General features: G+C 39.0%; 1 protein-coding gene across 2 annotated transcripts in view; it reads right to left on the bottom strand.

Moving 5' to 3' along the window:
* Positions 1-254: 254 nt before the first annotated feature.
* LOC147318916 (mannosyl-oligosaccharide 1,2-alpha-mannosidase IA) overlaps positions 255-23,672 on the bottom strand; it is a 194,157-nt gene continuing 170,739 nt past the window's right edge. The window contains exons 5-12 of one of the 2 annotated variants that reach the window (XM_086311104.1): positions 18,480-18,573; positions 13,937-14,064; positions 13,690-13,783; positions 12,070-12,185; positions 8,407-8,626; positions 5,295-5,467; positions 2,930-3,045; positions 255-1,762 (exon numbers count right to left, since the gene is read on the bottom strand). In XM_086311104.1, the coding sequence (XP_086167230.1) occupies positions 1,621-1,762; positions 2,930-3,045; positions 5,295-5,467; positions 8,407-8,626; positions 12,070-12,185; positions 13,690-13,783; positions 13,937-14,064; positions 18,480-18,573 (1,083 nt within the window). In that variant the 3' untranslated portion in view covers positions 255-1,620. Of the gene's footprint in view, positions 1,763-2,929; positions 3,046-5,294; positions 5,468-8,406; positions 8,627-12,069; positions 12,186-13,689; positions 13,784-13,936; positions 14,065-18,478; positions 18,574-23,672 lie in introns of both variants that reach the window. The other variant, XM_086311105.1, reaches the window with a different exon arrangement.

Below are 23,672 nucleotides of genomic sequence, written 5' to 3'. Positions count from 1 at the left end.
GACACGCTGAAAAAGGTGTAATGGCTAAAGCCCATTAGTCATTTTCTGGTTGTGATTGCTGGAACGTTCCATAACCCTGAGACGTCCCCATTTAATTAAATCTGTAATGAACTTCCAGCAAGAAAATCCTGAAACAAATCTAAGCAGCAGATGACTCCAATCTTCTTTTATCTTGTTGTTGCTACCTGCTGTCGAAAATGAGCAAAAACAAAACTTTTTAGACTCAGTAAAGCAATAACGACAAGGCAACCGCGGTCGTTTTAAATGTACAAAGTTGCACAGTTTTTAATCAGTATTTGAAAATATTTAACAATGAAAGTTAAAATCAAACAGTAAGAATAAGTAATAACAATAATTAATATCAGCAATAACTAGACTTAAAATCAGAACTTTTTAGTTTTTTCCCCCTTTTTTTTAACTGAAACACCTGAGGGAAGCAAATAAAAAGAGAACCCAGAAAAAAAATAATCACTGAAGTTTAAAAAAGAAAAAGACACAAAATAGTTGAAAGAAAAACGTCAAGACAAGCTCATATGGGGTCACTCAAATCATCCGTTATATACAGCACATTCGCTCCACAACTGTGCGGAACAGCAGTGATGAAAGATGACGTCTCTGCAGCCTAACTGCCTTTAACATCGGTATTGGCAGCCATTTGGATTCACATGTAAAGGCAGAGTGAAGCAGAAGAAACAACAGAAACAGGAAAACCCATTTGGAGCTGGAGAGCAAATGTACTCTATTCCTTTATGGTTCTTTTACAGTCACAGAACTGACATTACTGCGTTTGTCACTTTGATCTGAAAGGACAGAGAAAGCACTGTCCTGATGGGAAAAAACTGAATAAAATAACAGCACACTGTGGAAACACAACCCAACATCATTCTTTAAAAAAATGGTCCCTGGATGCATAAGACACAACCACTTTCCTGATCACCTCTGAACTTTAGAAAATTCATTCGAACTTGTTTCCGTAAGAAACGTGACATCAACATCAGTTTAGAGGTGGACTTCAGAGTCAGATATCATGTTTGTACATTAGTCAATATTCAAACCTCACTGTAAATGTTTAACTTTCCACTAAATCTCACCAAAAACACATTAAAAGAGGGAAAAAAAGCAATGCAAAGAAACCTTTGGTCAAAGAGTGTGTACTCACAAAGGAAAACAAAACAAAAAGCACTGAGAGGATCTCAGGAAATCATTGATTACTGAAGATTAACGGAACAGCAAAACTAAGGAGCAAAACTTAAGTGGTTTTCTGTGTGTTTCTTTCTTTCTGACAATATGGCCCACGCTTCATCCCCCCTCTCTCCCAGACATTTGGGTCTGCAAGTTAAACCAGTTTCCTCATAGAGGAAAGAAGGAAAGAAAAAAAGGTGCTCGTTTCATGAAAGTCATGTTCGTCTTGATTGTCCACAAAATAGAAGTGCCAGCAGGAAGTAACTCCGGCAAAAGGATTTACAATCACAGCGTAAAACGACAACATCCTTTACTGGAAAGGAATCGAGAGTCCGTAACACGCTCCTGAAAAGACTCGGAACCTGCACTGAATTGGGGTTTTGCGATATTTATGTTTGTGTGTGTGCAGATGTCTTTAACTGTCCCAACTGTTCAGTCTTATTCGGAGACCGTCTTTTCCTGTGTTGCATCATCCTGCAGGCAGCTATTGCGGATGATAGGCAGCGGGTGGGCTTCTGTGTTAAAGACCCAGTCCTCCAAGGAGAGAAGGTCATCGTCAGAGAAGAGAAGGTACAGATACCTGAACACACAGGAAGAATGCTCATTTAATTCAGTTAATACTGGATAAATAGATGTCTGTTTTCCAAGAAACAGCAGCTTGTTGGCAATAACTTATTTTTAAAAAACAAAAATTATATTTTTATTTATCAGGCAAATAAAATGAGTTCACATTTGTATACCTGCATTTGAGTCGGTGCACTGCACTTCCCTGAGAAATTAAAAATTAATCATTGATAACGTTCCAACACTAAAACTTATTTTTTGTTCAGGAAGACAAAGTAAATGTCATGCTTTACTATTTTTTCTACTGCTTTGTAAAAGCCTTACATTGGGTGGTGATCTAATAGATCAGTAAAGCACTGCACTGATAATCTCAGAGCTGATTTTGTTAAATTTGTTTGTCTCTCCGAGTTAGCGTCACATTCCCTTCATGGACATTAGAGTGGAATCAGTCTTCTCATGTTATTCTTTGTAGTTTCCAAAATGATTAACCTGTTTTTATGTGATCCTTTGTTACCCTTATTGCAAGTACAAGAAAGTCAACAGTGCACTACAAAGTGCAGTTAAAAATCTTCCAGTACTAAATTATTACACCATTACCCTGGTTTGAATTGAAACTCTCAGAGGGCCTTTAAGTTTGCAGTATAGCTGTTTCTAACATTAAGATTTGAGCTGAAAAAAAGAAGAAAACAATCGTGCTCATTGTTAAATAACCCACATTATTTGGTGTAGATGAGAATCTTGATGAGCTACTGCAGGCACTGTAAACATACTAACTGCACCGGTATGTTGCCATTATTATGTTAAAACAGTTTTTGACAATGCACTTTGTCTGACAGAACCTTAATGATTCCTTATGCACCCGAGGAAAACAGGTCTTTATCATCTGCTAGCTGCAGTACAACTTTGGATCCCGAATGGTTTACTTTGCTTAATGACCCAGGAATGAGGGGAGGTAAAACTTATTCATCCTACTGCACACCACCTATTTATCATCCTTTCTTATGCCTGCAAAAAAATAGTGTGTCTCATTCACAGCATTTGTGTGCTTCATGGACGGAACAGGTAATGGGTTATGATGAATTCCCAACATCCTCTATTACTTTTAAACTGACAATTTATGCATGTAGATTGTAAAATGCCGGTTCTTTCACCAGTGGGGATATAGAGAGGAAAAGGGGCTTACTTAAGTGTCTCTGAGAGGAAGAAGCTCTGCTGCATGTTATCATGGCTGACACTCGTGGTGTAAACATCGCGGATCCCAGAGAAGCCAGACTCCACTCTGCAGTGCTGCTCCAGGGCCTGGCAGGAGGCGGAGAGGAACATGGCATGTTTATTGTGGAAAAAAGGAAGACCATCTCCAGTTTAGCTCACAATGGGGCATTTCACAAAATCTACTTCAAACAAATCAGAGCATAGAAGTAAAACAATCAGTTATTCTTCTCAAATGTTGGAGCAGGAGTAGAAAATCCTTTACTCAACAACACTGTGTCCATGTGCGCCTACAGAAAGGCTACGATTGAGCATGCCACGGTCTTCAGCCAGCTGCACAATTGAAGCTTAAGCAATGCTAAATCTGACAAGGGCTAATGGAGAGTGGCTGAGCTAGCCAAGCAGATTAGCTCATTATTACCCCTGCTACAAAGGGCTGCCTTATACGTGCTAATTAACAAAGACCCTGACGTGTTAATGCTTGATGTTCATGGAGAGAAACGTCGTGCGCCGCTTTCAACCTTTGTGCCCGATAATTAAAGGCCCGTCAAACTCGTCAGCCTGATCTCTCCACTTCTGTGCGCACTAAATTAATGCTAAATCTTTCATGGCAGCCCTTTACAGTTTACTACAGTTAATGTCCTGTCTATTGCCACATTAATAATAGTGATCCCTGCACAACCTTCACCTCCTGCTAGTGGGATTGCTTGATCTACAAGGTAATGTATAGTGCCACACAATATCAAGGAAGGCAGTTCGGGGCAATTGAGGGTGTTAAAGGGGCTTGACATAATAGGCGAGTGCAATTTATAAAATGAAAATTCAAGCCAGTAATAAGACAGGATATAGGGGACAAAATTACACTGTGCAGTTTCTGATGCTTAAATAAACCATTAAATTATTTTTGTAGTGCACTGGCCTCATGTGTGCTTTATAGTTCAGTTGTTTGGAACCAAAGAATAAATATGTCTTCATATCGACTTTTAAAGGCTCTCTTGGACTTGCATTTCCTCAGCTTTGAAAAGCTTCAAACATTAATGATGACTAACTAACAGCGCTGGGGATCACAACAGTCATCAACATACACCCATTTTTATTTATTTTTTAACCCCCCTCTTCAGCACTGGAACCACATCTTTTTATCAGAAGTCCTATAATATTGCTCAATATTAGCTATTTGCCAATTTGTCCTTTGGAATTTATAATGGCTGAGAAAGAAAAGAAGCACCCTTCAACATTCTGAGTGTCAATGTTGCATAATTTGTCCACTAGAGGGCACTCTGCATGCGGCACATTTTTGGGATTTTTACTTTGTTTCCTAAGGTTCCACCGACAAAATGCAGATCTAATTTATCCATCATTGTTTATTTTCTATCAGTTTTTAACTTGAAGATGTAAAACTGTCTCAGTTCTTTGAATTATTATTATGATTAAACTCCCTCTAATGACACCATTAGGTTTTGAGAAAATGATTGCTCACAATCCACATAACATTATAGCTACAGGCTAAAGGCAGATAAGTCCTATCCATCACTGTAGGGCAAATTTCACTGACTGACTGGCCATGTTGGACCCACGAGTGTCCGAGCGGGGTTTCCCTTCCTCACAACTGTTCACAGGTCCCAGGGCAAAACAGTGTGCTGTTTATTTGCAGTTTATGCATCGAAAAATGTTCAATAGACACATTTTTTTGGACATATTGTAATTTTGAGAAATATTACAGAAAATGAAATTAATATAAACAAAAACTGGAAATACTGATAGTTTGGTTGTTGATGATTGCTTTCTCTTTATCTTCATGTTTGGGGTCTCAAGAAGCTTTCCAAGGGGAATGTTTTGTAACTGCAACTTTACAGAAGGCATTTGAGTGCTACAATGGGAAGAACGGTATCAGGAAAGGTTTCTGATGTAAAACTCTGCCAAATCAAATATGATGAGCTACCTGCTGTTGTGACCCCTTTGTGACTAAGGGAGCAGCTGAAAGCATTTGTTTTTTGTGTGTTAACAGCTCACTTAGGTGTTTGTGTAACGGCGTTGATACATTTGCCTCAGTTGTAAGGAGGGAACTGCACAGATTTAAACAATGACACACAAACCCACCTACACATCTGTTTTATTCCCTGCATTAGACTTTCTGATTGATTAGGCACATGTGTGTTACCATGGTTGCAAAATTATGCTATATAAATTCATGATTTTTATTGTTGCCTGGCAACTTCTCAGAGGCAGGAAATAGTCTGGCACATAGCCAGCTCCAATATGGAAAACCATCGCTTTTACAGTGTGATCTCGTATTCATACAGATAAGGCAAATATTAACGCTGAATTGATGATCCCACCTCAACAGCCTCCCAGCCCCACTCTCTGTACTTGGGGTCGTGGGTTAGCCTCCACATGTACATGTAGCTCTCAATTACTTCTGGTCGTAAGATGTAGTATCTGTCGCTCAGTCTGGTTGCCGTCGCCTCGGCTCCGCTGTCGAATCTGAACGCTTCAGGTCCCAGTTTAGTAGCTGATGAGACAAATACACAGACAAGACGTGGGATGATTTTCCGCCAGTACAAATGAAAAGTTTTTCAACAGATCTGTGCTTAGTTTTATAGTCTAAAATTGTTCAGAAAAGACGATGAAAACAATGATTCAGTGTTCTTTCTTTGCTGTGCATCACCTTCATACAGAATTCAGTCCTTATTCTCAGTTTAAAAAAGGCTTGAGGTAAAAATTAAATGAGATCCTCACAGCTGGTCAGATGGTCTGTAGGCTTTTCTTTATCTTCACTTTCATTATATCTCAACCACAATTCAAGACTACATAGCAAAGAAATTCTATTTAAGAAACAGCACAAAGGAATCTGTTCTTTCTCGGGTCAGGACAGGAGCATTGGCATAGCAACATCTTAAATTTAGAAACATTGCCTAACGTGCTTACTTTGCTCTATTTTTTTTCTGCTATTCTGGCATATTTTAGAGGCCGTGTTGCCATTTAGAAAACATGAATATGGTTGGAGAAAACAGGTTCTTTGACGTGTTGGAAGTGGCAGCATTCAATTGGTCCCAAAAAACTCCCCCATCTTGTTGTAAGACATTGCTGTGAGAGCAGCAACAGTAGGAGCAGAGCATTCTGGGCCATTATGGCTCATTAAAGTGTGCAACACATAAAAACATCAAAGTAATAAATGGTTTAATGTTCCACACAAACTTCACTAAAGGTCTATCACTGTATAAAGGAAGACGAAGACAACTTCAAACAAGAAATTCTTCAGTGTGTTATGACACCACCTGCTTGGGAAAAGGGAAGCAGAAGAATTAATAACTACATGGATGCTGCTGAATCACTATTTTCATTGGTAAAGCTTTCAAAGTCAACAGTGTGAGGAGAACTCCAGTGGATGCTACTCAATTAAAAAAATAAAGCAAACTGAAAAACAGACTCACTACTTCTCTAATTAAGCATAAAGGAGCAAAATCAAGTCTGAAGTGATTTGAGCTGCACTGTAGCAGCAAAATAAAACCCCAAAAACCCTTAAATGTAGATGTATAAACGATGTTTGTCACCTCCCTAAAGTCTATATGAGGCTGAGCAGATGCGTGAATAGTGCAGGTAGAAGTAAATAAATCAATAAAAGCAACCTCTGATGCAAAACGAAACCAGAAGTAACATGAAGTCAAGCTGCTCACACTAAATCACAGCTGCACTGAGTGACAATCTGCACCAGCTCGATGCTGTGAAGATGGCAGAGATCCAAAAGTAGGAGCAGGAGGAGTCTTTATGGTATCGGTATTTAAGACACAGCTTAACGGCAGCCACTTTATGTGCATGCAAGAGCAAATCTCACTTCTCTCTCTTTCCTGTAGACAGCTAATCCGAGAGCTTCTAAGCACCATTCAGTTCCTGTAATGAGTGAAGAAAAACCTGGTGGCTGACTATAGAAGAGAAAGCCAGAGAAGCCTTGCGGGCCTGCAGATCAAAATGCGTTCAAAGCGTATCGAGGAACCTGTTATGTGATGAGTCACATTAGCTTACTGGCGAACGAGCACTTGAAGATGAATCCTTACAGCCCACCCAACAGAGGAAGGATAAAAAAAAAGAAGCTTGAAATTAGAAGGGGAGATTATTGTCAGGACCAAGACGTATACCGAGGCATAAATCAAACAAGGGTCTTCCCAATGCATGTGGGCAGGCTTGCTTATATGATTTTTTTTTTTTTTTATTGCATTTTTCCCCTGGGTGCATCTTTAGAGTGCAGCCATATACATTCTCATTCATAGGCTGGAGCCAAAGCAAATTTGCCATTGGAGGTTTTATCACAGTGTTTACTCTTCTAAACTTGATCCCTATTCCCTCTCTTATTCTCTCCGTTTTTCTTTCTTCCAGATACATTTCAACATGCTGTTATTATCAGAATCAAACAAACTCCGAGGCTCCCTGGCTGCTGCCCTACAGCTGTGAGACATTACAGAATAACTGAAGTTTAATTCTTTGCTGCTCCTTATTAGACCTGCCGTCGCTCCGCTGAGGTGAAGCCACCAAGAATGCTTCTCCTTTTTTGTCAGGTTAAACGCCCAAGGCTCTTTTAATTTACAATATTTCTCCCCTAGACTCAGTTTCGTTACTCTGAGTGCTACCATAAACTCTCCTAACAAGACAGCTATAGTGCGCTACAGCAGTGAATTCCTCTGGCTTGGCTGTAAGGAGAATGAACACCAAATTGAGAAATAGATTTGGGATAAAACAGTCATTCACCTCAGAAGGAGATTCTCTTCGGCAACCTGACAGGTCAAGACGGGTGGGAGGGCTACAGGGTCTGCTCAATTATTTCTCCTTTTTGCATAAGTGTTAGGATTTAGGTTCATTGTTTCATTTAATTTAATAGGAAAATTCTCGGTATCCCTCTTTGACAGCCAATCAGTGGCCTCACTAGGAAATGGTCACTAACAGAATTATTAAAGAAGAAAGCTCTAGAAGCTGAGTTCTCACTGAGATTTAAAACCTATATGATTTTACCTGACTGTGACTTGGTCACTGCTGCTAAAAGTTTGCAATTTTCCATTTGTGCAAAAGCATCTCCAAAGCAAGCAGACTACTTTGCCTTTGTGGAAATTATAAAAGTATACCCTCTGTCTTTAGATATGTTCAAGATCTGCATAGGCAGTAAATGGTAAAATGGTAAATGGCCTGTATTTGTATAGCGCTTTTCTAGTCCCTAAGGACCCCAAAGCGCTTTACACAACCAGTCATCCCACCCATTCACACACACATTCACACACTGGTGATGGCAAGCTACAATGTAGCCACAGCCACCCTGGGGCGCACTGACAGAGGCGAGGCTGCCAGACACTGGAGCCACCGACCACAGTTGTGCCTTTCAAACCCAACATAAACCCTGCAAGTGCTACTGTATTTGACACTATTCCAAAAAAAACCCAGCTCTACAGCAGCCCTGACATTTACCTGAGCGAGTATAGCTCTCATGACATGTATGTGTGATCTCTGCGGCAAGGTCCAGGTAGTGCTGCCTCTTCTCCGCTGCGCCATCATCTGCCCCAATTCCGATCATGCCCCCGGAGAAGCAGGCCAGGTGACCCATCTTGTGGTCCAGGATTCCTCCTCTCCACTCAGCCATGTAGGTGAGACCACCAGGCGACTTCTGTACCAGGTTGGCTTCGATTGCCTGCAATGACATACGCAGTTGGGAATATTTGAACCTGATGTGCCCACTGCCATCATTCGCATACTGTTTGTTGCTGTGATCAACATCGGGAAACAGATTTCTTTCACCAGAGATTTTACTTCTATGTATAAGAGTTCACAATTAATAGTGATACGATATGGACAAAAGTACCGGGCTACATACATATTACACACACAGGAGCTGCTCAGCTTTACAAACTTATGCCGCAAAGCTTCCTGCACACAGTTTTTGTGCTGATGTTAATGTCAGAGGAGCTTTAGAGTCAGTTATTGAGTCAACAGAGCATTGGCGACATTTAAGCCCTTGTGCTCCTCTCTGCACCAAGGCTTAAAATTGATTGAATTCAAGCATGGTACTATGATAGGAAGACACCTCTGCAACAAGTGAGCTCTTTAGAACGACTCATTCTTTTACAAGTGTTGTAAAGGCAAGCTGCATGGCCAAGTGCTTGATTTTATACACCTCTGGCAAAAGATTAAAAGGTGTGACCCAATACTTTGTCCATATAGTGTACTTAAAAAGCCAATTACTTTTAGTCTGATTTAAACTGTACAAGCAGACCCCTCACAGTTCCAGAGAGGTACTGAGGAGAAAGGTCTTCTCTCACATCTCTAGTTTTATTTCTCCATGACCCAGAAATATTCTTTGCTTTTTTTGAGGATTTTCATAAATGAATCTCTAGGAGAGACGAGCCTTACCGGAGGAGCTCTGGACACAAAGACACTTCGATGCCTTTACCGCACTTAAACGTCACTTGGGTAAGTATATTTGGTGACTATTTTAACCGTTTATTTTAGTTTTCTATGATTGATGCAGCAGCAGCGTTTCCCTCAAAATCTAAATTTTTGTGACACAAGTTTGACAGACACAGACAGGAATACAGAAATCAAGTTGAAGCAGGACAAATGATAAGTGTTCATTTGTATTCATGAGTTGTATTAGATATTTAAACGATGGTCAGCTGTGCAACCAACTTTTCTACCCCTAACTGTTTGTGTGCGTTAAATAAATAAAAGCTGCTGACATACCTTCATTCTTGTCACTGTGTCACACATTATGAATTCGACTGAGAGTAAATGCCTAATTTTTCATGAACTTTATGCTCCTCTGACAGAGGTCATAAAAAGCAGCAGCAAGCAGCTGTGCCACCTGTCATCTTTAATAGACATTGTTTTAAAATTACTGCTCCGAAGCAAGGGCATCTCATTTTGACTCCTATCTCCTTGTGTCTTCTCCTTGCCTCCTCTGCTCAGACCTTAGGTCGGAAGGACTGAGACATGAAGAGACAAAGAACAGCATAGAGGACTTACAGACATCTTAGAAGAGGAGGCTGAAAAGTCTTAAAGGTCTGAGGAAGACATTTTTTATCGTCCAATATTGGCTACGAAGACAGTACAGAGACTGCTGTGCAAGAATGCAGGTGGGGACTTTCATACTACAGATGACTAGCTCAGATAATTAGATGTTTATGTAGCAATGTCTACAGTGATGCTTCAGCAATATTTAGAAATTAGAGCAATCAGACAGACTTGTGTGTTTATGTTGACTTATTATGTTATTATCACAGTGGATTGAGAGCTAAAAAAAATGCATGTAAAGAGATTCTCTGCAAACTCTATGCACTCAGTATTATTTGAGGCATAACATTTGTTATTCACCAGTTTCTCACCGTCTGTCTCTGCGTTTGTTCCAACAAACCTAGAACTGGATGCTACGATAAAACCTGACAGATGAAAACGCACAAAGTACTATTAAAAGATTATATCTTTTACTTTGACATCAAATCTGCAGCAGCAGAATTTTTTGCAAGTCCAAAGTCATGTTTACTTATCTGTAGATGATTTAATGCAGCCAAAGTTATAGGAGAAGATAGTGCAAAAGGATTGATAGCTAGCAAATACATTCAAATATGATGCTTTGCACTCCATGCATGCATATCATTCAACTGGCTGTTCACTGAAACCTGAAAAGTGTTTATACATAACACCTGGTAAGATAGCTGCTTGGTTCCCTAAAAGAGCTCTTCATGACTGTTTAAAGTAGAATTGCTCAAGATGTGGTGTGATACATGCAGTTTAGATTAAAGTGATTATTATTCACCAGTGCTGTATGTGGGTGGTACTGGAATGTGGACTAAATATGCATACTTTTAATTTGGCACGACAAACGTAGTTGGTGTCCACCAGAAGTAATAACATAACAGTGCTAACAAGACAGGAGCCACAGCCGACCATGCAAAGACCGTGACCTGCAAAGACCCACTCTGCTGCCGTCTCGTTAACACGGTCCGCAGTAAGAGATAAAACGACTGATTATTTTTTATCAGACACTGATAATTCATGATAATTGCGTTACAATAGAATATATAGACAATCTTTCCTCCTATAAGGGATTAGTCCAGTGTGGCTACTGCAGTGCTGCACAGTAAATGTATTGCTTTTGTTGCAAATTAATTAACTGAAGGAATCAAGAATCTTTTTTGTACATTTCTGCTTCTTTGCAGGTGTTTCTTGTCAGTACTTTGTTTCATAAAACAGCTGTTTCCACTTGCAATTCTTGTTTACAGCAAGGGAATCACTTCATGCTAAATAGGGGGTGTTATAAATAGTTTATAAATACCATGTTCTCTGAAAAAAAAAAAACATTTTTCTTGAGGGTTGCGGCTGATGATTTTCCTACTAATTAGCTGTTGTTAGCAGTAATCATGGCATAGCATAATTAGAAAATGTTCTCTCATTCAGCACCGTTTTAATTAGAACTCTACTTTTATTTGGATGCCAAAGATAATGAGTTGTGCCATGCCTTCACCTCAGATCTCTGTATAAACATGTAGCATATAACTTAATCTAAAAGCGCGGGGGTCCTTTGCCATTTAAATACCAAGTCACAGGGGAGAAAGAAAGTCTGTAATTAGTAATTCTGCCTCTGGCTTGACCCTCTGATGAAAACCGAGGAATTCTCAGTGGCAATCTTAAATTATTTTCTATGATATTGTAATTGTAGCCACAGGCAGTGTGGTTTACTCTGACATTATCTCCATTAAAGAGGAAATAATAGTGATTTTATACATGATCATAGCACGCACATTCAAGTATACGGATATTTTTCTGCTGATAGTGGAAGAGCAGCTTTTACTATTGCACCACATGAAAACATGCTCCATTCGGCTGATTACAGCTGAGTCCATTCTGTGTCAGATAAAGATAATTTACAGTGTTGTATCCTTTGCTCAGCCTTCAACTAGTCCGTAAAAACAACATACTTGCTTGTCCTGCTGTTGATTGTTACGGGTGTAAAGCAGTTTGTGGGCTTTGCTTTATTAAAAGTGTATGCTAATTACTGTAATTATCATTTAATCTAACTGAGCTATGCTTCAGCAAGTTGATTCCTTTGTTTACACCGAAAAATAAAGATTTCCATACCTCCAGTGCAGTGTAATACATCTTCTTCGCATCGTCGTCCGTCTTGTCTGACATCAGATATGATTTGATCAGATACTCATAAAAGCTATCCCCAAGGCCACCAATGGAAACATGATCTACAGGAGAAAATAACAGGTAAACTGAGTTATTCAGCAAAGTCTCTCACACGCACAAACCCATATGCATGGATACAGATTTTTTTATTCATGATTTTCTGCAGGTGCTGGAAAATTTTTAAACAAATTCAGAATTTCTTGAAAAGATGGCAAAAGTATTTTATATGTTTCAGGAGAACAGTCACAACCACACTTTAAACAGGAGACTTAGTGGTCAATAATCTCTAATCTTTAAGCTTTTACACCATAGCTTACAAAGTAGACACCTTATTGTTTGAGATAAGTTGTGAAATTAGTGATTGAGATCATAAAACCACCAAAAACCTTTGATCATAGATCAAGTGAGCATTAGGTCTGTTTGCACTAGAATCAATCAGCACAACTGCCCCCTAAATGAATGCAGTCACTTCTGCATTGGCTTCTTTGTTCATTTTAGATATAAACACTTTGCTGCTAATCACAATAAGTACAAAGCTCATGGCGATTCCAGTACAACTAAAATGATTTGATTATGTAACCATGAAAAGTTATTCAAATGTATTTCTGCTATAAGTTTTGATGAAGACTTTACAATTACCGTGAACTAAAACGTGATAGTTGCAGTTGAGAAATCGTTAGTACTCTTGTGTTTTCTGGTTATGTAACGCACTTCAAGCTTGTCAGTGGAAACTGAAACAAACGCCTGTTGATTTTCCACTTGTCTGCTATAATTTGAATTCAAAAGATGAATATGATCTCACATAAAAGGCAACTCTTCATTAATCCACTCATACTCATTGCATGCACATACACCTTTGCTAACTCCTCTGCAAGGTTATCACAGTGCTGCTGTGTTTGTCCTTGACACTGACAAATGAGAGAAAGCTATGAAGCCAAATGCACCCCCCCCCCCCCCCCCCCCTTTTCTGTTGATATTCATACACAGTTTTCCTCACCTCGTTTACATCCTCGCCCACAACAGTTTGCTTCTGTAATGATTCAGATTGCCACCTTTTCAATTCAGGCACCGTTTGATCACCTGATTTCCCCCAAGCTTCTTTCAGGTAAATCGGAAAGATCCAATTTCCTTAAGTAATTGAATTCATTCTCATTTTAATAACCCAGAGCAACTGGAGTCATATAGCCCTTGCTACTGTAGGAGCCCGGTTTTACAAATGAAAGGAAGAGGACACAGGCGAGCTGCTGAAAGAGCTTTGACATGTGAGGTGATTCAAGGTCTGTCAGTAATGTGAAAGCTAAAGAAAAGAAAGAGAAATGGAAAAGGAAAGAAATGTGAAACCACATTCAGCAACCTCACACTCCTGTAGTCCTGACCCACAGTGGGTACACATAATTACTGTAATACAGTGAATATCAGGAAACAAAAATCACCTTCCCAAGTGGACCTGTGACCCCAATTTCAATTTAAACATTTTTTTCTGACTTTACCCTTCATCGCAAAACTTGTATGCATCCTAAAATATCTGCGCTGATATTTAAGTATTATGCACAGTACAGTACTTACGCTGGACCCAGTTGCCACTGACTGGACTGAGAAAGTTTGGGTACAAGCCATGGGGTTTCTCAATCTTGTTCAAGAGTTTCCTGATGTTCATCACCTGCAAATCACATGCCATTAGGCAAGGGGAATTTGTATTATGCCATCACCTCAAGGCTGAAAGGCATTTTGCACAGAAATTGTGGTAATAGGAAATCAGAACATTCTGTTCAGCGCTGTAAATTGCAAAGGAAGGGTTATTCATATACTGAACCTTCTCCGTGTATACTGGATTGCTGGACAGCTCAGTCAGATGCACAAATTCGAGGTGAAGAGTCCCAAACTCAGCCAGGATACTGCTCCCGGCTGAGGCCCAACCCCAGCTCCAGCTGGTGCCACTACAACAGGGATGACATTCAAACACGTCCACTAAGTATCGCAAAATAGACAGTTCAGCAAGAAAGATTCATAGTAAATATCACTTATTTTTCCATGTAAATAATAATAAAACGTAACAAAATTTGGTTTATCTGTCTGTGCCCATGTTTGTGAGTGGTTAGATATGCAATGCCCACTGGGAAGTGTTAAGGAAGACAAGAAGAAGCCGGTTCAGTTACCCCGTCTGATGTTTGTCACCTGTCAGTTTTACTGTTTTTGATTCAGTTGATACTTAGCTGATCCTGACATTTTTTTTATAATTCTGAGAGGCTTACCTGCTGCTATTGCGCTAGAGTTTGAATATTTTATGTAAAGCTGTGGCTAAGTCATTATGCTAATTTGACACTGCACACATAGCCTGTGTTTCTCTTTAGTTATATATAGTATGTGCTTGTTTTTAAATTAGTAAAGCCTTATTAATTTAAGCCACATCACCTTATCTTTTTGTAGCATCAGGTATATGTAGTTGAGCCTGTAAAACATAAATATTGACCATGCTCAGATCTTTGTTTTAGGATCGGGTCTTTGTGAAACTGACACTGCTAACTGCAAATGCAGATTAATTACATTCACTGGTGGCATGCTGTGAACGTAATGGGTTTAATCGCTGTCCTAATCTTTTTGGTTTTATTCATACAGTCTAAAACATGCTCAACAGATAAGCATATTCATTTGGATGTAAGAGGAGCTAATAAAGCGTTTAACTTTCTATATGCTCGCTCTTTACAGGATTGCTCTGGTTTTCAAGTGAAAGCACAACATTATTTTGTTTGTGATTGCTTACCAGGATAACCTTCTGATACCCATCAATATCCTCTCAGTGAAACAAAGTCTGATATAATTGGAATTTTTCCAACTGCAACTCCGTATTTGAAGCTAACAATCTACTCATTGTGCTGCCTTTGTGTACAACTTTTTTACATGACATCAATTTCCTTGTTTTGTTTCCACAAAATTAAAGCACGAGAACTACTTTGGGACAACAATGTATAGTTTAAAAGGCATTTTTAGCTTTCTAGCTTTCCTTTCTGGTATACTGCCACTGCAGCAGCATTAAACCAAACTCCAGGGAAGAGCCTCAACACTTGCAAATCTCATTTTTTCCAAGGCCACTTGCAGACGAGATTCTTCAGATGTTATAGTATACGTCATATTCTCATCACAGTGCAGCTGAACAGAGCTGAACAAAGTACTCTGAGTGCTGGTCGGACCTCTCTGTACTCAGTCTCTGCTTAATGCACGAGGCTTTGCCTTTTATTTCAGATAGAAATCAGTGACCATCTCCTGCAATCTGTACAATGCATTCCATCCAAAGTGCACTGATCTAATTGAATTTTATATGTGGTTATTAAACTACTAATATCATAATGACAACATTGAAATTATAAATTCATATTTTTCTTCATTTTATGCATAAATGCCAAATGTTTACCAGTTCCTGTGATGTAAAGATGTTACGTCTTTGTCTGTTTATGTGAATATAAACAGCCTGTATCACATAGTGCTGCACATAACCATGACAGGCATTTTTCTGTGTATTTTGACATTTTGTCGACCAGTCAATAAATTAATAAACAATACAAATGTTAATTTCACTGACAATAAAAATCGGGTTATGTAATTCCAATTTAGTCAAATGAGTTTAAAAAACTCTCTCTTTGCCCATTAAATCTTGTATTATTAACCTAAGGTCATCACATTTCTGTGCTTTTTGTAAACGGCTTATGACACTGACCTAAGAAATAAAAACTGCAGCACATAACGTTCAGACGTTTAGAGAACTATTCCCAGTAGTTACACACTCCAAGTGGGTGCATTTTTAAAAATCTTTTTCCGATGGTGGTGGTAGTTTTAAAATACATAAAATTAACTTGGCAGCTGATGTGGGCTGGCCCTCTGTCTGGTAAAAATAAACTAATCAAAAGTCTATAAAAAATAGCCCTCTCCATCATCTAACATTAATTTATGTTCGACTGCTGTGATTGATGTTTGTTTAAAGTTTCATTATACTCAATGTCAAACTCAATGCCTTAATATAAACCTGGAAAAGTGTTTTAGAAACTGCACACCAAGGTCAGCAGTGCTGGCCCATTAGTTAGTGCGGGTAAGATCACTCAACAAATCAAAGCTTAGTGTGGTGAACTGATGCTTGTCAATGATTAGTTAGTCCATAATACATTAAAAGAATGACTTTACATATCCTCTAAGAGTTGCTGGAGGATATGTGATATCGGATAATGAATTGAGTTGAAATGTTGAGAAGGTGAGAAGAAAGGGGAGAGAAATGGTGGGAAGTGGCTGGCGAATGAGAGCAGAGAGGAATCAAAGAGTCTGGCACTCTGATAAATGCACCTATTAAAGGTTTAGGGGCTGCATCGTTAATACTTCTGGCTAGAGTCATATCTGATTCCCGCTTCAAGTGGAATCAATTGAAACTCAGTACAGGGCAGCAGGTGTTGCATTCGTTTTTAGAGGGAGGGGCATAGGGTGGTAGTCTCTGGAGTCTCTGGTAAGCAACATCACTGGCACGCATCTGTTAACCCTTTCACCTTCTTTAACAAACACAATCTATTCCATATCAGTCAGAAATATAATCGAGTGTAAGAGAAAAAAAAACAGATTAAGAAATGGAAATCAATACCACGTGTTGGGAATAATGTGCTTGGGAAAAGTAGGATCTTTTACATTTTAACTGCAATCATTTTAGCATTGTTTACGCTGTCATTTTAACAGGAAACATAAATTAAACACTACATCTAATGTTGTTAAGGGGTTTAAGTGCCGTTAAGAACATCTTTAGCACGTTGAAGGGGTTTTTGGCTACAGAACAGGAAATGTGACATTGTTAATTTGTAAAAGGGGAATCTGTGAGTTATTGCATAATCTAAATTATAAGGTTGAGAGCAAAAAAAACCAAACACAAAATCAAGAATTTTATTAGCTAATATGTTATTTTCTCACATATTTTCTTCCTCTAAATATTCGACAAAGCTGAAAGAAGGCTCCCTGGAGCGTATTACTATAATGATAGTGATCATGACCATGTTCAAACTTTCTGTCAACTGAAACTGAAATAATCTGAGCGATTAAGAGTAAAAACTTCTGGTGTTTTTTTGTAGAAAGTCTACATATGCACTTCCTGTCAATCAGTTTTACCATACTGTTTTATATAATGTACACACACTAACACAGTAGTACACGCACTATATACCATTAAACATACGAAGAATCTATCACAAGGAAAAAAATCAATTAATGGAAACTCCCCTGAACTGACTTCCCCAGGGTGCACACGTTCTCTCACACGCTGCATATGTTTACTTCCAAAGTGACGTGGGTTTGTTTTTGTGTGATACACTATGGGTAGTATGGTTCCTCCTGCCCATCTGTAGGACTGGCACTGTTTGTAATGTAGAAGGAATTAACTGTAGACTGAGGTAATTAAATCTTCCAGCAGCTGTCCAGCTTGGCTGGTGGGTTAATTGGTAGCGGGTGGAAGACAGGGGTGCCAGGAAGTATCTTATAAGAAAATACGATTAGTTAATGAGAAGAAGAGTCTGAAAGTTAAAACTTGGTCACGTAATTTTGATCCATATTCACATCATGATGTACATTTTACACTTTGTTGTTCATACATCATACGAGTGATGACAAGACAATAGTCACGTTGCATGAATGTAGGCCAGCAATGATAATTTGCCTGTCACAGCCGACCGACACAGTGCTGTTATCATTCATCAGTTTGTCAGATTTCTTTATTGTAAGCTTTTCAGTTCCGATTTCTGTCTCACTATAAAACTGTAAGCCACTTTTTTCCCCTCTTTATTTCCACTCCCGCCTAAAAAGGGTCAAACCCACATCCAAACAAGCGGAGAAGCAAAACTCCACGCTGGAAATTGCTCTGAAAATGAGAATAGCTCAAAGTTGTGCTGCATGACTGTGGCATTAAGAAGATCATGTCAACACAGATTCTAGATTAGAAAGGCAATAGTTTAGAACAGATTGAAAAATTAACACTGTTCATTTAAAAACGTGCAAATATTATTCAGACGATCTTCTGAAGTGGTTATGAACACAGATTAATTCTTATCTAAATGTCATCTGCATTATGAAGCTTAGCCTGCAGCTGATCCACTGTCAGTAAACAGAGCCTGTGTGACTGGGATGTTTTTCGCTTTCCTTAATTGATGTTATCGCCACATTCAAACAACATCTATCTTACTTAATGACAACTTGCATGTTGAACTTTGTTTTTTTTTTTCTTCACAAAAGCCAAAGTTTTGCTCACTCCTGAATGTCAGAAAAATGTGATAGCTTTCAATCGTCTTTTATCAGAGAAGAAGGACAGCTGGACGCGATGACTTGTACTGAGACTCACCTCCCGAGATTGATGACTCCTCGGGGTATTCCTGTTGGTGTGTTGAAGGCAGGCAGTAGCTTCTCTCCCAGCTCCACTGCTTTATTTTTGAACAACTGAAGAGAAAACACAAAATACAACTTGGTGAATATTAACTGACAAAAATACAGTATGCATACAGTCATGCAAGTACATCTATGTACATCCTTACTGCTTCCACAGGGATTAAAATGGTAAGTAGCATTCAGGCGCTGCTAATCAAATGCACTTGATTAACTGATCATCAGCAAGTGTGAACACCTCTATAAAAGCAGAGGCTTTGACTGAGCATGTACGTGTGTGTTATCATGACACCACAATCTTCCCAAGAGTGCTCAAACTGTGCAATACTAAGAGAAACTACCCATCCCCCATCAGAGAACAACATCTCAGACTCGAACATTTAACATGCTGACTGAGCTCTGTAAAGTTCATGACATAGCAGCACAGCTTAGATTTGCAAAGTTGCATCTAAACAAACCATAAAACTTGTGGAACACTGTTTACAGGTTTGGACAGCGCTGTGGTATATTGTAATAAGCAGCAGCTATTACTACCTCCCACCAGTAGGTGGTACTGTGTTATTGTATGTGTTCTGAGCTTATGGAGAAAAAGTCCGGACCTCCACCATAGCCTCGTCTCAGTCCTCTGTGCTTGGTCTAAAGTTATTGTTGACCACAACCCACGCTACACGGGCAGTTGGAGCAACACTGCATAAAGTTACAACAAGCGCCATGTTTTGCAAAAACCAAACAGCATACCAACGCAAACACCTCATCCTGTCAAGCACGGTGACGGAGGTGATTTGGGTTTGTTTCACAGCCACAGTGGCCTTGTTTCTTGGAGTCAGCCATGATCAAGTTGACCATCAACACCTCTGTATACCAAAGAATTGAATATGACACCATCTGTCTGACCATTAAAGCTTGGATGAAACTGGGCTATGCAGCAACACAGCGAGCCCAAGCACTTAAATGGGTGAAAAGAAAAGAATCAAGGTGCTGCATTGGCCCAAAGTCTAGACCTCAGCTAGCTATGCATAAATGAATCCCACAAACCTCAAAAACCTTTATCATGAAACAACACTGTATAGAAGAGTGGGTCAAATTTCCCCCAATAAATGTGACAAACTGATAAAGTAATAGATTAAATTACTACTTCAGGTTATTTCTGCTAAAGGTAACTCTATAATCTCAGACTGGATGTACTTTCACAGGAGTACTAAGAGTTATTTTTTAGATGACTGTAAAACATCCAGCGTGTGTGAATTAGCTTCTGTTTATTTCTTACTCATAAATAGTTAAACACGTTGCCTCTGACCACCCTCCCCCCTCAAAAGACAAACAAATAAAACAAAACCAATAATGTAAAAGCATTAACACAACTACTGTAATATTAAAATAACTCTTAGTTATGTGCTCTACGAAAGTCTATTTAAAACTGTACTCCCTTCACATCTGCACTAGCAACAGTCTCACGTCGAGGCAGTATCATCTTATGAGCTGGACTATCTTTCATCAAATCTCCATTCATTCTCCACCATTAACCAGAGGGAATAGTGTTTGGGGGGAAAAAAGGAAAAGAAGATAAAAGAGTAAGACATTGAAATCTCGACAAAGAGAGAGATGTCTTAGAAGACAAAAAGGTAGCTGAGCAGAGGTGAGATTCATAAAAGAGAGTGAAAACCTCAGAGGCTGGAGACAAGAGAAAGTGACTGAGGAGACACTGACGTGTTATATGGAGAGAAAACGGTGTAGCTGAGGACAAAGCGCAGTCAGAAAGAGCTCGTGCAGGAGAGTAGTGACTCAGCAGAAAAATCGAAGATGAGAAGAGAAATTGCAGCCAGATAGCTACAGCCCACTTGTCTTTAGCATGATTATTATTGTAGTAGAGAACTTTGCAGAGTCTAGTTTGAAGTGTGCAGTTGTTTTGAAGAGAATTTCAGAGTTCTATTAAATATTTACAACTGGCCCGTATATTCTTCACTCCATAACTATATAGGGAAGAAAAGAAGTTTAAAGCAGCCTCAGAGCCATTTGTTTGGTAATGGTTGTTTGTTACTTACTGAATCTGGTTCAGAAAACAATCACTGGGTTATTTTAATACTTGAGGACATTAAAAATATTAATGAGTCTCATATTGTTTTTACTTTTAGAAGGAATAACATAATTAAAAAAGCTCCCATAAAACTAAAATTAAACATGAAAGTAAGAATAAGATTTTACTACAATGTAAAAAAGAACTTAAAATTAACATAAAAAAATTTAGTTATTGAGCCTTTAACTGTGATTTACAATAAAACACTAATGAATGAATCTGGATTTCCGCAGCGCATGTCATTTCACAACTTAATTACTCAGCAAATGAATAAAAAATGAAAGCTACTAATTAGTTGCGACCCCATCAAAAAAAAATTCAAAACTAAAACATTGATGTTAAAAAAGAAAAGGCGAGCCTGTTTCACAATGTCACCTTGTCCTTGGGACCAAATGGCGTCTCCATAGCAGACAGCATCAGTAAGAAAAGAAAAGTGCCATATAAAACCATAATTATATCTATACCTTAAATGTAAACTTTGCACAGTGGGTTATACACGTAATGTACTCATTTAAACTACACTGTACATATCCTAGTAGTATGTACATCACAAGAATAGCCAGAAACACAAGAAACTGCATCACAGAATATGAATGGTATTATTTTTTACACCCTTGAATACAAGGACTAACACAAAAACAACTTCACTTATGATGTCAGAAACTTTATACTGATAAGGACAGCAGTAAGAACAGGAATACATCCTACATACATGTAAAAAGAAAGTTTAAGATTAGCAATACTCATCAATAGAACCTGAACGATAAGCTGGTTGATATAACCTGTTTGCCAATATCTCCATATCAGCATTTAGAATGTCTGATAAGTGGAGATAAAAGTAAAGAAATAAATGGTAAATGGCCAGTATTTGTATAGCGCTTTTACTAGTCCCTAAGGACCCCAAAGCACTTTACACATCCAGTCATCCACCCATTCACACACACATTCACACACTGGTGATGGCAAGCTACATTGTAGCCACAGCCACCCTGGGGCGCACTAACAGAGGCGAGGCTGCCGGACACTGGCGCCACCGGGCCCTCTGACCACCACCAGTAGGCAACGGGTGAAGTGTCTTGCCCAAGGACACAACGACCGAGACTGTCCAAGCCGGGGCTCAAACCGGCAACCTTCTGATTACAAGGCGAACTCCCAACTCTTGAGCCACAATCGCCCCATATAAAGAAGACATGCAAGATACACCCTTCAACCATATTCTGAGTGTTGATGTTGCATAGTTTGTCTACTAGAGGGTACTTTGCAACAACATGTATTTTGGACGCCACAAACAGCTACAAGCCTAACTGAGGACAGTCGGCCAGGGAATAACTGAGTAAATAAATAACTACACATTACACACATTAGGGAAATCTGTTTATTTCTTATGTAAGTGAAATGGAAAAAAATCTCACCCTATATATTTAAATATCAGACTTTAACAAGATCTATGAGATCTCTCTTAGATCAGACACCGAATATGAGTCATAAAATTCCTATATCAGTAAGGCTGATATTTATAAAAAGAAATTTAATTATTATTGGTTTCAGACACTGTATTAGTTTAAGAATGTGTGTCTATTGAAAGATTTTATGGGACCGTGGTGGCAACAGTCACTTGTTAATTCTAGCTAGAACAGCCTCCCCCTTGACGTGTGTCAGTGCACATCTGTGTGTGTCACACTCGCTCGAGTCCCCTGGTTCTCCATTTTATCAGAGAGCGCGGTAATGACCCTCCGCCTGGTCTCATCTCTCTTCATCGCCCCTTTCTACCGCCAGTGCTGCGCGATAGTGATGGGATTTCCGGCTCTTTTTAGAGATCCGGCTCTTTCGGTTCGGCTCATTAAAAAGAGCCGGCTCTTTCGGCTCCGAACCGGCTCTTCAGGTTGTTTTGTTGCTTTAATTAATTTATTATTAACAATAATATAAAATTATGCACAAAAAGAATTACTAACGTAAAACAAAGTGGTTTTATTTATATACCGGTATGTTTATATATAAATATATGCGGTGGCCCCTAGAGACAAAACACGTACAAACTCCGAAAAACATTTCTAGCATGAACTGAACTTCCAAAGCAGAGCTACTAGATCACTTAAATTACACAATTGAAAGCATGTGTGTATTGTTTGTGTATTTATACACAGGCACTCATATATATTCAAATAATTTTAAAAAAAAAGTTCATTTACCTGTTATTACCACACACCAAATCCGGTTGTTGGTACTTGCTGGCTTGTGTAGCCACAAGATACCAAAAGCTCCACACTGCGCCCAGCATCCTGGAGCACTTCTGTTGTCTTTTGTACGTGTTTTGAGTTTTTATGTGCTTCTGAGTTTTTACATGCTTCGGAGTTTTTACGTGTTTTGGAGTTTGCACATGCATCAGAGTTCGTACGTGATTTGAAGTTTGTATGTGCTTTGTCTGTAGGGGCCACCGTAAATATACTTTTATTTATTCACTCCACATAAAATGTAATAAATAAATCATATAATACAAAAATCAACTATTCACATTTCAACTTTTAACTATTTAAATTTTCAGCTTTTTCCTTTTACAAATTTAAAGTGAAAACAACACAAAACACTGCAAACCACAACACAATTAAATATAAATTAAAATATCAAAACAAAAAGAACATGCATATTCTCTGTCATATGGGCCTGGATGAATAAACTTTCTGAATCCTTTATCATCTGCAACCGAAAATAGTTGTGGATGATTACTATACCTTTCTAATGTCACGTTTTTGTCCCTGGCTCTCTTTCTCTCTCTCTCTCTGGCTCTGTTCCTGCTACTGAGTGTAACTACCGCCCCTCCTCCCTCTGCCCAGCGTAAAGCACAAGGCTCACGTGCAGGCGAGAGAGAGAGAGGGTGAGAGAAAGAAAAAGAAAAAAAAAACCCACGTGACGGCTCGCGATAAGGAGCCGGCTCGCGTCGTTCACGTCAAAGAGTCGGCTCTAAGAGCCATTTCGTTCGCGAACGACCCATCACTACTGCGCGAGCAAACTAGAAGCCCAAAGGCACAAACACACACACACACACACACACACACCCAAAACCAACACAAATGCAACTCTG

Source organism: Aulonocara sp. 'chitande type north' Nkhata Bay, linkage group LG11, assembly GCF_057382095.1.
Source record: "Aulonocara sp. 'chitande type north' Nkhata Bay isolate Kocher_YH1m ecotype deep benthic linkage group LG11, A_spYH_male_GT1.1, whole genome shotgun sequence".
NCBI lineage: Eukaryota > Metazoa > Chordata > Actinopteri > Cichliformes > Cichlidae > Aulonocara > Aulonocara sp. 'chitande type north' Nkhata Bay.
Note: the sequence above shows the minus strand (reverse complement) of the source record. Positions and strands in the feature narration are given on the sequence as shown.